Source organism: Oncorhynchus gorbuscha, linkage group LG06, assembly GCF_021184085.1.
Source record: "Oncorhynchus gorbuscha isolate QuinsamMale2020 ecotype Even-year linkage group LG06, OgorEven_v1.0, whole genome shotgun sequence".
Classification (NCBI taxonomy): domain Eukaryota; kingdom Metazoa; phylum Chordata; class Actinopteri; order Salmoniformes; family Salmonidae; genus Oncorhynchus; species Oncorhynchus gorbuscha.
The window spans coordinates 78,232,084-78,246,344 of record NC_060178.1 but is presented as its reverse complement, the minus strand read 5'-3'; the positions used below and the strand labels follow the sequence as shown (position 1 = coordinate 78,246,344).

At 44.7% G+C, this 14,261-nt stretch overlaps 1 protein-coding gene across 2 annotated transcripts in view; it reads right to left on the bottom strand.

Moving 5' to 3' along the window:
* Positions 1-5,333: 5,333 nt before the first annotated feature.
* tet1 (tet methylcytosine dioxygenase 1) overlaps positions 5,334-14,261 on the bottom strand; it is a 53,490-nt gene continuing 44,562 nt past the window's right edge. For both annotated transcript variants that reach the window (XM_046354168.1, XM_046354169.1), the window contains 7 exons: positions 14,096-14,189; positions 13,579-13,787; positions 13,204-13,354; positions 12,373-12,600; positions 9,850-10,026; positions 9,215-9,365; positions 5,334-8,938 (listed from right to left, as the gene is read on the bottom strand). In XM_046354168.1, the coding sequence (XP_046210124.1) occupies positions 7,761-8,938; positions 9,215-9,365; positions 9,850-10,026; positions 12,373-12,600; positions 13,204-13,354; positions 13,579-13,787; positions 14,096-14,189 (2,188 nt within the window). In that variant the 3' untranslated portion in view covers positions 5,334-7,760. The remainder of the gene's footprint in view (positions 8,939-9,214; positions 9,366-9,849; positions 10,027-12,372; positions 12,601-13,203; positions 13,355-13,578; positions 13,788-14,095; positions 14,190-14,261) is intronic.

Sequence of the window (14,261 nt, the reverse complement as noted above, 5' to 3'; positions counted from 1 at the left end):
CCTTCTGATGACCAGGTGGCGAATCGCATCTCTGCATGTCTGGCAGACATATCAGTGTGGATGACGGATCACCACCTCAAGCTGAACTTCGGCAAGACGGAGCTGCTCTTCCTCCCGGGGAAGGACTGCCCGTTCCATGATCTCGCCATCACGGTTGACAACTCCATTGTGTCCTCCTCCCAGAGCGCTAAGAACCTTGGCGTGATCCTGGACAACAAACTGTCGTTCTCAACTAACATCAAGGCGGTGGCCCGTTCCTGTAGGTTCATGCTCTACAACATCCGCAGAGTACGACCCTGCCTCACACAGGAAGCGGCGCAGGTCCTAATCCAGGCACTTGTCATCTCCCGTCTGGATTACTGCAACTCGCTGTTGGCTGGGCTCCCTGCCTGTGCCATTAAACCCCTACAACTCATCCAGAACGCCGCAGCCCGTCTAGTGTTCAACCTTCCCAAGTTCTCTCACGTCACCCCGCTCCTCCGCTCTCTCCACTGGCTTCCAGTTGAAGCTCGCATCCGCTACAAGACCATGGTGCTTGCCTACGGAGCTGTGAGGGGAACGGCACCTCAGTACCTCCAGGCTCTGATCAGGCCCTACACCCAAATAAGGGCACTGCATTCATCCACCTCTGGCCTGCTCGCCTCCCTACCACTGAGGAAGTACAGTTCCCGCTCAGCTCAGTCAAAACTGTTCGCTGCTCTGGCTCCCCAATGGTGGAACAAACTCCCTCACGACGCCAGGACAGCGGAGTCAATCACCACCTTCCGGAGACACCTGAAACCCCACCTCTTTAAGGAATACCTAGGATAGGATAAAGTAATCCTTCTCACCCCCTCCCCCTTAAAATATTTAGATGCACTATTGTAAAGTGGTTGTTCCACTGGATGTCATAAGGTGAATGCACCAATTTGTAAGTCGCTCTGGATAAGAGCGTCTGCTAAATGACTTAAATGTAAATGTAAATGTAACAACTGCAACAGTGATGCATGCATGTTGTTGATTTAGAATCTTGAATTTCATGATTTCTGAGTGGATAGACTATTGTAAGTATCTAAAGCCAGCTACATCTGAATCAGTTTGTGTTTGATCTAAGGTTTGATACTGGGCAAGAAGGGATTGTCTTTGGGCAGCAGGAGAGATAATGTAGTTCTAGTGGTGACTATTCAGCAGCCTGATGGTCTTAGGGTAGAAATAATTGGCCAGTCTTTCAGTTTTTGCAATGATGCCCCTGTACTACCCGTGTCTGAGGGTTTGAAGCAGGAAGAAAATGGCATTGCTTGGGTGGCTGGGGTCCCCGATTATCTTCTTGGCCTTCCTTCGACACCTGGTGTTGTATGTGTCCTGTAGGGCAGGCATTGTGCACCCAATGGTGTGTTTAGCTGCATGTATAACCCTCTGAAGATCCTTGCGGTCCGCGGCGGTGGATTTGCCGTACCAGGCTGTGAAACACCTGGACAGTATGCTCTCGATGGTGCTCCTGTAGGACACTGTGAGGGCCCTCAGGGATAGGCCAAATTTCTTCAGCATCCTGGGTTGAAGAATCGCTGTCGTGCCTTCTTCACTATGGTGTCCATGTGGTTAGGCCATTTCAGCTTCTCTGAGATGTGCATGCCGAAGAATTTGAAGTTATTGACCGTCTCCACGGCGGCCCCGTTGATGAGGATGGGGGTGGTCCAGCCTGGTTCCTCCTGAAGTCTACAATCAGCTCTTTTGTTTTGCTAACGTTGAGGGAGAGGTTGTTTACCTGGCACCACACCGCAATTGTGCCTACCTCCTCCATGTAGGCTATCTCGTCGTTGTTGGTGATTAGGCCTACTACTGTCATGCCGTCAGCGAACTTGATGATGGAGTTGAAACTGTATAGCACTATGTGACATCTACTGATGTAAAAAGGCTTCATAAATACATTTAATTTGATTTGATCGGTGTGATGCCACGCTGTCGTGGGTACATGGAATACAGGAGGAGACTGAGGACGCACCCTTGTGGGCCCGTTTTGAGAATTAGTTTTGAGGACATAATGTTGCCTACCGTCACCTCCTTGGGGGCAGCCCGTCAGGAAGTCCAGGACGAGTTGCATAGGGAGGAGTTCAGGCCCAGGAAAGTGAGCTTTGTAATGAGCTTATAGGGCACTATGGTATTGAAGGCCGAGCTGTAGTAGATGAACAGCATCCTCACATATGCATTCCTTTTGTCCAGGTGTGTAAGGGCAATGTGCAGTGCAATGGCGATTGTGTCGTCCGTGGATCTGTCAGGGCGGTAGACAAATTTGTGAGGATCGACTGTGTCGTGGAGGGAGGAGATGATATGGTCTTTGACTAGCCTCTTGTAGCACTTTATGATAACAGAAGTGAGTGCTACAGGTCAGTAATCATTCAGTTCAGTTACTTTCTTTTTTTGGGGCATGAGGATGATAATGTTGTACTGTAAGTAGCCATGTGTTAGTCTATAAACCTGGGCCTTCTTATCAAAGCTCCAGAAAAAAAAGGCAAACTGAGGAATTACAAATTCCAAACAAACTGCACGTGTTATAGTATGTGTCTAGTCAGTGAGACAATTTTTATAGCTGGATGAATGGAGGAGTTGTCCTTCAGCACCACAACATTTTGCCCACCATTTGAAATGACAAATAGACTATAGCCTACCTGAAATGTTGGATCATTTAGAAACCTCGACATGTGATTCACTTCACCTGCTTTACTATTTGTATTTTTCTGTGCAACTTGTTAATTGTTGTTTGTGACTGTGTTTTTGCTGCTATTGACAGGACAACCTCCTTGTTAAAAATATTAAAATAAACTTTTATTGGTAGTCTGGTAAACTCTCATTGGTAGTCTGCAACCACAGACCTCAATGTTAACTTTTCTTGCACTGAACATTCCACATTCAATCCATTTAAAATAGAAGCGCAACCACACTTTTACATGTCTTTAAAATTAGATTGGAGACAAAATTGGAAGACATCTATAATTGACAGACATAATGCAATTTTTGCCTGGGTTAATCCCTGAACAAAATAAAAATGGATGTGGTGATCCACTGTGGACTCTGCCTCCTCAGCTAAACTTTCAGTGTCAATCTATCATCAGTAAGTCCACTCCTATTTTATAGAGTTTATCTTGTGATCTCGACAAAACAAGGGATTTTTAAAATGTATTAATATGTCATCTCTGGACTTCTGTACTACAACTCCGATATAAAGTGTTATTTCTCAAATTTGCCTACTTATATCAGTACACTCGCAACAACCTAAGCATTACGAAACATATATTTGATCAAATAAGCCACAGGTAGAAAATAAGCCATATAATATTTTGTTAAACCAAATTTGACACTCTCATTAACTTCCATACAAAAACTCCTAGCTTGGTGAGCAAAACAAAACAAAAACGCCACCTGCTAGAGAAAGATTTTGGGCCCGGTTATCCCTCTCGCTTTGCCTCTTCCTCTCTGTTCTGAATTCACATTTCAAAATGGGTCAATGTGACACAGTAGACAGACAGAACACACACACACACACACACACACACACACACACACACACACACACACACACACACACACACACACACACACACACACACACACACACACACACACACACACACACACACACACACACACACACACACACACACACACAATGTTGTATTAGAGCTTGTACAGTTTGAAGTAGCTTATTGTCAATAAAGCAAAAACAGACACACAAGTCCAAAATATAAATACATCTTTATTTCAAAATCACCAGATGGCAGCCTTTGATAGGAATGCTGAATTTCGTTTTTTTTTAAGTCTGTCAAATTGATATACACAGTTAAATACAGTCATTTTGGAAATCAGTTTCAAAATAGCAAGACTGCTCGTTATCTACAAACCATGAAAAACAGTCTGTTTCACATGATGTGTATTTATATAGTTTTATTCCAATAAAAACCTTGTGTTTTAAATGCTGGTGCTAGTTTTTCCTTCTTGATGTAAGTTACATTTTTCAATTCACACATAAAGGAAGATCCGAGAAATCTTCAAGTGAAGCAATTACAAAAGTTTACAAGATCATATTTTTTCTTACAAACTGTCTTATGTAAAGGTGTAAATATTTTAAAGTGACTGTTTTCTACCACATCAGTAACTTGCAACGGCCTACATTCAATATAATGTAATAGACTATATATGTACTGTATATACCTTTCTACTTGTATAAAATGTATTCAATCTATGTGTCAACATACTTATCTCAGAGGAAAGGTCTAAGTATATGGTTTGACTTTGTGAATCTGTTAAAGACACTATTGGAAGACAGCGTTTTTTAGGAGACTGTGTCCACCCTAGTTGGGTTGAAGCCTGGGTAATGCCCTAGTTGGGTTGAAGCCTGGGTAATGCCCTAGTTGGGTTGAAGACTGGGTAATGCCCTAGTTGGGTTGAAGACTGGGTAATGCCCTAGTTGGGTTGAAGCCTGGGTAATGCCCTAGTTGGGTTGAAGACTGGGTAATGCCCTAGTTGGGTTGAAGCCTGAGTAATGCCCTAGTTGGGTTGAAGACTGGGTAATGCCCTAGTTGGGTTGAAGACTGGGTAATGCCCTAGTTGGGTTGAAGCCTGGGTAATGCCTTAGTTGGGTTGAAGACTGGGTAATGCCCTAGTTGGGTTGAAGACTGGATAATGCCCTAGTTGGGTTGACGACTGGGTAAATTAACAACCTCACTCCCACCTGAGAAACAAAGAGAAAAACAACAGAAAAAAAGATGACAAAAACCAAACAATCAAACATTTCCAGCTCTGTGTATTAGTAAAATGAAAGCACCAGTGAAATCTTTATCTGCGTTGAGCTGATTTATATTCAGCATATGTTAAGACAGATCAATGCAACAGATGCCTAATCGATTACATTAGTAGCAGTGCTTGACTTGGACTGCACTAGGTGTCGGTACCCCTTTTGGGTGCCGGTACTGTTGATATGTATTCTGTAGGAGCTCCACAATACTGTTGAGCTAATAGTCTATAAGAGGAACAGGAGCTCAAGCTGTAGAACATTTGAGGTGGCAGTATTCACCTCCGGTTCGCTCCTACCCCAGCAAAGCACTGAGTATTAGTGAATGGCCTATTATTACATGGTTATGATTGACTAATGTGAGCATGAATTAATACTCAAAATGGTTGCCCCTATCAGAAGAAGGTTTATAATCTGTAGAGGTCTACAGTCTGATTCAATACGTGATAAGCCTACAATTTATGACGGTGCAACGATCTGAGGAGATGCAACGATCTGAGGAGTGTGTTATTTTGTCAGCAGCGTCTCCCAAAAATTGAAGAGGAGGCAATGAGAAACAACAAAGGGGTTTGATTGGTTTGGTATCCACTTGTATAATGTATTTATACCCAGCATATGGAAAAACATAACTCTCCATCAATGCCCGAGTCAGTTAAAAAGAGGGTACAGATCTTGTTAGCACCAGTAACAAATATACAGTAATATAGTCACCATTTCAACAGGTTTTATGTGGTCTTTTTAGCTATGTCTGTATAAAAACATGTCCTATTTAAAACACTCTAGAAGTCCAGACAGTGAACAAACATGATTATCCAGATTCATATAAATCAAGTGCGGTTGACAATAATAAGCACCGTAATCTGACACAATCTTTATATGCAGCATTTCATAATTGCTTAGTAAGCTTGGTTTTGTGTGAGACTGATATGTAATTTATCATTCTACAACAACAAAAAACAACAACAAATACACACAGAACTACTGAATAAAGAGGAGAAGAGGTTTCACACGAGCTGTCTGATATATCTCTCGATCTATACATATTGGAACAGGACCTTTTTCAAGTTATGAAAAATAAAAAAGTGCTTTTTCAATATGTCATCATATATGTACACTGAAAAAAAAGACTAAATCTATCCAGACAAAAACAAAAACGAAGGTATTACTGTTCCTTCATGACCACTAATAGAGGAATGGGGAAGTACTGTTCCTTCATGACCACTAATAGAGGAATGGGGAAGTACTGTTCCTTCATGACCACTAATAGAGGAATGGGGAAGTACTGTTCCTTCATGACCACTAATAGAGGAATGGGGAAGTACTGTTCCTTCATGACCACTAATAGAGGAATGGGGAAGTACTGTTCCTTCATGACCACTAATAGAGGAATGGGGAAGTACTGTTCCTTCATGACCACTAATAGAGGAATGGGGAAGTACTGTTCCTTCATGACCACTAATAGAGGAATGGGGAAGTACTGTTCCTTCATGACCACTAATAGAGGAATGGGGAAGTACTGTTCCTTCATGACCACTAATAGAGGAATGGGGAAGTACTGTTCCTTCATGACCACTAATAGAGGAATGGGGAAGTACTGTTCCTTCATGACCACTAATAGAGGAATGGGGAAGTACTGTTCCTTCATGACCACTAATAGAGGAATGGGGAAGTACTGTTCCTTCATGACCACTAATAGAGGAATGGGGAAGTACTGTTCCTTCATGACCACTAATAGAGGAATGGGGAAGTACTGTTCCTTCATGACCACTAATAGAGGAATGGGGAAGTACTGTTCCTTCATGACCACTAATAGAGGAATGGGGAAGTACTGTTCCTTCATGACCACTAATAGAGGAATGGGGAAGTACTGTTCCTTCATGACCACTAATAGAGGAATGGGGAAGTACTGTTCCTTCATGACCACTAATAGAGGAATGGGGAAGTACTGTTCCTTCATGACCACTAATAGAGGAATGGGGAAGTACTGTTCCTTCATGACCACTAACAGAGGAATGGGGAAGTACTGTTCCTTCATGACCACTAATAGAGGAATGGGGAAGTACTGTTCCTTCATGACCACTAATAGAGGAATGGGGAAGTACTGTTCCTTCATGACCACTAATAGAGGAATGGGGAAGTACTGTTCCTTCATGACCACTAATAGAGGAATGGGGAAGTACTGTTCCTTCATGACCACTAATAGAGGAATGGGGAAGTACTGTTCCTTCATGACCACTAATAGAGGAATGGGGAAGTACTGTTCCTTCATGACCACTAATAGAGGAATGGGGAAGTACTGTTCCTTCATGACCACTAATAGAGGAATGGGGAAGTACTGTTCCTTCATGACCACTAATAGAGGAACATGGAAGGGAAGGAAAAGCACCATGCTACATGTGTTAATTATTTTCACATAAAACTACATACTGTGTAATATGTGGTCTGTTTATCAAAAGTTGCTGCTACAAATGGCACCATTGTATAAATCAATCATTGATAAAACTCATCTTGTGAAAAGAGCACTCTTGGTTGAAACAAAGACCTCAGAGACTTAACATGAGTGTTTACTAGTGTAAAATGCTGGTTGACAGTAAAATTGCAGTAAATAGCCTTGCACCAAAAAAAGTACAAAAATAATCAGAATAAATAATCACATCTTGTTTGTTCTTCTTAATCAATTCCTATATAAAACCAGTTTAAAAAATTGGTTCTGAGCACCATCTCTTTACATGAAAAACCAGATCAAAATGTTTTATCATCAAATAGCAAAACTCACAGTTAAAACCCCACAAATGATAGTCTTCCTCATCACTTTGAAAGCAGAGACAAAGAGAAATAAAAATAAACAGACATACATTAGAAAAAGTAACACAATGAAATAACACATAACGAGACTAGAAGTGTAATGTTGATTGAGGTAAGGCAGTAGCACAGGGTGGTGTGTGTTCAAATGTATTTGTTGTATGTGTCTGTGTGTGTACATAACAGTATCATCTCATGTCCAGCGGTTGTAAGGGCCCGTGACCTGTGTCAGAGCATAAGGGGAAACAGTGACCACCCCATCCCGCGGGACAGTCACCGCCTTCCGGGTAGGAACTGTCAACACACCCTTCTTCTCCTCCGGGTCCTCCTCCTCTACCTCCTCCTCAGGCTCCACACTCTCACTGCCGGCCCCATTCCCCCTCTTCCCCTTGACCGGGCTAACCTCTTCCAGGTCTAGGCCCATCCCCAGCCTCTCAGCCTCCTCCTCTCTCTCCCGCTCCCTCCGGGCCTTCTTGGCCTCCCACATGTGCAGGCCGTGGTCGGGCTCATTGAGGGACTTGTGCTGGTAGAAGACCAGGGAGATGCGGGTGGGGTGGCTGCGGTCGGGCCGGAGGATGGGTGTGGTGGCATGGAGCTCTCGGCGGGCGCATTCGATCAGAATGGAACCGTGGGAGGGAGCCACCGCCACCCCGCCGATATCACTGTCCAGGAAGTTGTGCTCGCTGTCCGACCACACCTCTTCCTGTTCCTGTTTGACCTCTTTTGGGTTGGGGAAGAGAGGGGAAGGGGCCTGATGAGGAGGATGGGGGGCACTGTGAGGAATAACATGACCTACATGACCTCTAACCCCGTCCTTGACTCCCAGCTCCGCCTTCGCCCTGAGGAGCCCATTGAGTCTGCTGTGGAGGCCCTCTGGGTGGGTGTGGGTGGAGGAGGAGGGAGGAGGAGTGCTGTGGCTGTGAGGGGGTCTGAGGAGAGGGGAGCAGTGCACCTTGTTGGGCTCCGTTTTAAAAATCCTGGGGGAGTAGTCGCCACCCCGGGGCATTCCTGGGGGGGTCCGACATGTGTCAGGGTCCACCAGCTGCTTTCTGCTGAGTCCTGGGGAGTAACCATTCACAGCCACAGCCTCTTCCATTGTCTTGTAATGGAACGGGGAACCATTGCTCTGGGTCCCTGGTGGCCCTCTGTATTGGGGGGCAGGCAGACCGGGGCGATGGGGGGAAAGAGACTCCATCCCTGGTGTTGATCTTCCAGGAGGAGTGGGGTAGGTGGGGGTGCTGTGGTTGTAAGTGCTAGGGGAGTTAGAGTCTGGTACATACGCACCCACATTTCCTGGTCTGTAAGAGCTGAAGGACTGAGGCTCTCTTTTGAATAAGGGGGACTGATCTGCTGAAGAAGCACTTTTCAAACCTGTCAAGTTAAACATACAAACCGGGATTAATGATGAGTATTTACATACCACATTTTTCAAGCTTTTTCTTGTACATGATTTTGTAGCAACAATCAATCAACCAATTAATCAATTAATGCACCCACCCTATCCACCCACTCAATCACCCATCCATCAATCAATTGATAAATCAATGAACCAACCAACCAATTGACTAATCATCCAATCAACCAACCAACCAATCAATCAATCAATCAATCAATCAATCAATCAATCAATCAACCAGAGATCTCTACCTTTGTTGGCAGTCTTGACCTTGCCCGGGGTTAGTGGACTCTGTCCAGGCTTCCTGTCCTGAGCTGCAGCTTGTTTGTCAGCCTGGGCCTTCAACTTGGCCTCCTGCTTCCTCTTACGGGCTGATTTCACCGGCTCAGCCAGCAGACGCACCTGGTGATGATATAAACATGGTCATTAAGGAGAGCTTTTAGTAGATGCTTTTATCAATTGTCTTGAAGTAAACACGCAAATCTGACTCATGCAAGAATCAAACCCCAAACTCTCCTAATGACATGTCCTTGACACCAACTAATTTCAATAGTAAAAGACGCATTGGTGACCAACCCTCACCCTGAAGGGCAACTGGATGTGCAGGTTGATTAGTAAAATCAGGTGTGGTAGAGCAGGACTGGAACAAAAGCCTGCGCACCCAGTAACTCTATAAGAGGAGGGTTGGCCACCCTATCTTATAGCCTCTTGGTTCTCCTGGTCGCTACAGGGGGTACGAACCGATTTAGGATGAAGTTGCCCCTAGATGCTAATCTCTTCTGTCAGTTTCACATTTTCCCCACTAATAAGGTTAGGACTGGGGGAGAGGAAGCTGCATTTAGATCTTTACCCAGGGGAGACTTAAACCTGGAGTGTTGGAACCTACCTCTCTGGGGAAGGCTGAGAGCACCTGCAGGGCCCCAGTCTGGATCTTGGCCCACTGGCCATTGGCACTGCCAAACTCATCCCTCTGTGAGATCTTATAAAGGGGCAGGACGTGGAGCTGTTCGTCCTCAGGGACGTTACGCACCGCACGGTTGTCCTCCTTGGTTAAAGTGCAAACCTGCAGGAGGGTGAGACATTTTACGCAAATGGAAAAGACTAACACAGTATCTCCCAGATTTCTGTGATGAAATGCCTATCTTGGTGGAAGTGAAAACAGGTATTTTTGGTATTTTATTAGGATCCCCATTAGCTGTTGAAAAAGCAGCAGCTACTCTTCCTGGGGTCCACACAAAACATGAAACATAATACAGAATGACATAATACAGAACATCATTAGACAAGGACAGAACGACATAAATTTTTAAAAAGGCACACGTAGCCTACATCTCAGTGCTTACAGACAAACTATTAAATAGGGGAGAGGCGTTGTGTCGCGAGGTGATATGATAGCTGATATTGATTTTTGTTTCAACTATGGAAACATGTTAATGATTTGATATTGACATTTGTCTAAGATATGTTCATTCATATATTAAAAACATACAGTGCCTTGTGAAAGTATTCGGCCCCCTTGAACTTTGCGACCTTTTGCCACATTTCAGGCTTCAAACATAAAGATATAAAACTGTATTTTTTGTGAAGAATCAACAACAAATGGGACACAATCATGAAGTGGAACGACATTTATTGGATATTTCTAACTTTTTTAACAAATCAAAAACTGAAAAATTGGGCGTGCAAAATTATTCAGCCCCCTTAAGTTAATACTTTGTAGCGCCACCTTTTGTTGCGATTACAGCTGTAAGTCGCTTGGGGTATGTCTCTATCAGTTTTGCACATCGAGAGACTGAATTTTTTTCCCATTCCTCCTTGCAAAACAGCTCGAGCTCAGTGAGGTTGGATGGAGAGCATTTGTGAACAGCAGTTTTCAGTTCTTTTCACAGATTCTCGATTGGATTCAGGTCTGGACTTTGACTTGGCCATTCTAACACCTGGATATGTTTATTTTTGAACCATTCCATTGTAGATTTTGCTTTATGTTTTGGATCATTGTCTTGTTGGAAGACAAATCTCCGTCCCAGTCTCAGGTCTTTTGCAGACTCCATCAGGTTTTCTTCCAGAATGGTCCTGTATTTGGCTCCATCCATCTTCCCATCAATTTTAACCATCTTCCCTGTCCCTGCTGAAGAAAAGCAGGCCCAAACCATGATGCTGCCACCACCATGTTTGACAGTGGGGATGGTGTGTTCAGGGTGATGAGCTGTGTTGCTTTTACGCCAAACATAACGTTTTGCATTGTTGCCAAAAAGTTCGATTTTGGTTTCATCTGACCAGAGCACCTTCTTCCACATGTTTGGTGTGTCTCCCAGGTGGCTTGTGGCAAACTTTAAACGACACTTTTTATGGATATCTTTAAGAAATGGCTTTCTTCTTGCCACTCTTCCATAAAGGCCAGATTTGTGCAATATACAACTGATTGTTGTCCTATGGACAGAGTCTCCCACCTCAGCTGTAGATCTCTGCAGTTCATCCAGAGTGATCATGGGCCTCTTGGCTGCATCTCTGATCAGTCTTCTCCTTGTATGAGCTGAAAGTTTAGAGGGACGGCCAGGTCTTGGTAGATTTGCAGTGGTCTGATACTCCTTCCATTTTAATATTATCGCTTGCACAGTGCTCCTTGGGATGTTTAAAGCTTGGGAAATCTTTTTGTATCCAAATCCAGCTTTAAACTTCTTCACAACAGTATCACGGACCTGCCTGGTGTTTTCCTTGTTCTTCATGATGCTCTCTGCGCTTTTAACGGACCTCTGAGACTATCACAGTGCAGGTGCATTTATACGGAGACTTGATTACACACAGGTGGATTGTATTTATCATCATTAGTCATTTAGGTCATCATTGGATCATTCAGAGATCCTCACTGAACTTCTGGAGAGAGTTTGCTGCACTGAAAGTAAAGGGGCTGAATAATTTTGCACGCCCAATTTTTCAGTTTTTGATTTGTTAAAAAAGTTTGAAATATCCAATAAATGTCGTTCCACTTCATGATTGTGTCCCACTTGTTGTTGATTCTTCACAAAAAAATACAGTTTTATATCTTTATGTTTGAAGCCTGAAATGTGGCAAAAGGTCGCAAAGTTCAAGGGGGCCGAATACTTTCGCAAGGCACTGTATATGTGTATATATACTGTATATATTTACAAAATAATATATGGGGGATTGGAAATTATGCTGGCACGCAATCAGAAGCGAGTGTCTAAGTATCTGTGTCTGTGGTTCTCTCTATGTGTGACAGTGAGTGTGTGTGCGTGGGTGGGTGTGTGTGCGTGCGTGTGTGTGTGTACGTGTGCGCGATTGAGCGAGCGTGCGTATGTATCTGTGTCTATTTCTCTGTGTGTTTGACAGTGAATGTGTGTGCACCTGTGTGTGTGTCCATTGACAAACAGTCATGTGAGGGGCGTACCACAGTGCTGCCATTGTTCATGTTGTGTGTGTCTTTGTGAGCATGGGCACAGAAATCCACACACGCCGTGACCCCGGAGAAAGGTCGGCCCGCCCTCCGACCCAGCCTGCAGTCCTGGCCCGCCTGCTCCTGATCCACCTGGTTTTGGAAAGCCTCCGGGGCCAGTCTCTGGTAGACAGGACCCAGGTCTGTAGCCAGGTTCTGCAGCCGATTCTCCAGCTTCTCCTCCTGAACAACCCACAGACAGACAACACACAGATCAGAGGAAGAGTGGGACAAAACGGGACAGGAACAGATGAGGGAAAAGGTGTGAGGAAATAAAGGAGAACTGGAGAATCTGGGAGTGTTTAAGATAATAACAGTAATGTTTAAGTCACTATCCTCCATGTCACGCTTTGACTGTCACATCAACCTGAGGCCACTAGGAGTCTATTAGCCACTTTAACATGCCAAGAAGACTATTCATAGAGGAATATATATTCTAAACCATTGATTGTAAAGCTATAACAAGGCTTAGATTAGCAAAGCAAAGAGCTAGGGTTTAGGCATATTGGGAAGTGGCTAGGGTTCTTTTCAGACCATGCTCTCAAATCTAATTCAGGGATGTCAGACTCAATTCCTAGAGAGTCAAATTGGCTGCTGGTTTTTCGCTCGTTCCCTTAAGCTATCTTTGATTTAGACCAGGAAAACCAGGTATGTGAACTCCCTAGCTAATCAATGACCTTAAATGAGCATATAAGTGCAAGGGAGGAACGAAGACATGCTGACACTGTGGCCGGCCCTAGAAGACTAGAGTTTGACACAGTTTGACTGGAGTGTCCTGGTCCTCACCTCCTGTGGCATATCTCCCAGCAGGCGGTACTTTCGGGGGATCTTGCTGCGGGCGAACTTGCAGCCGTTGAAGTACATACTCCAGGAGCAGCCGAAGGAGAACGAGGCGCCACAAGTGTCTGGGTCCAAACCCTGGCATGCACACGTCCGACTGGAGAGACAGAAAGAGGGAGAGAGATGGGGAGAGGGGGAAGAAGATCCATTTAGATCCTGGCACATAAGTGCAACTGAAGAGAGAAAGGGAGAGAGACAGGTCACTAAATGCTAGAAAGGAAAGAACTAACTACTTTGTTCTATGAATGCTATGAATGTGAATGTGTATGTGTAAGCCTGTTATTGAATAATACGCATATGTCTGTTGTTTCAGTAACTCACTCCTCGTTGAGGGCGCAGCGTCGACTGGTGGGGGAGCCGTATTTACAGAGGGTCTGAGTGAGTTCTTGGTACAGACTGTCTGCCATGCCCCGGGGGATGCCCTCCCATGCCAGGATGAGGATCACCACCACGGCACTCTCACAGCGGTGCCCTGCCCGGTGTCTCACCAGACACAGCAGCTTCTCCTCCTCACTGCCCCGACGGATCACCTGGGGGAGAGAGAAGGTTTACTACACAGACATGCAGATGTGTATACGCACACACAGCTATATATGCACCCATACACCTACACACGCAGCAGTGTACATACAAGCACGCTGGCACTCATGCACGCACACACACACATACACACACACACACACACACACACACACACACACACACACACACACACACACACACACACACACACACACACACACACACACACACACACACACACACACACACACACACACACACACACACACACACACACACACACACACACACACACACACACACAGGAGGTACTTACCCACTTGGCAATGGGACAACCCTGGGAACTGCGTCCTTCTTTCCCAGTGTACACCACCACCTCCAGCCTTACTGCCTTCCCTTTCTCTCCATACCTTTGAACATACACAGCAATAACATACAGAGCCGGATTATTGCAGGGGCTTACTGGGGATGAAGCCCCTGGG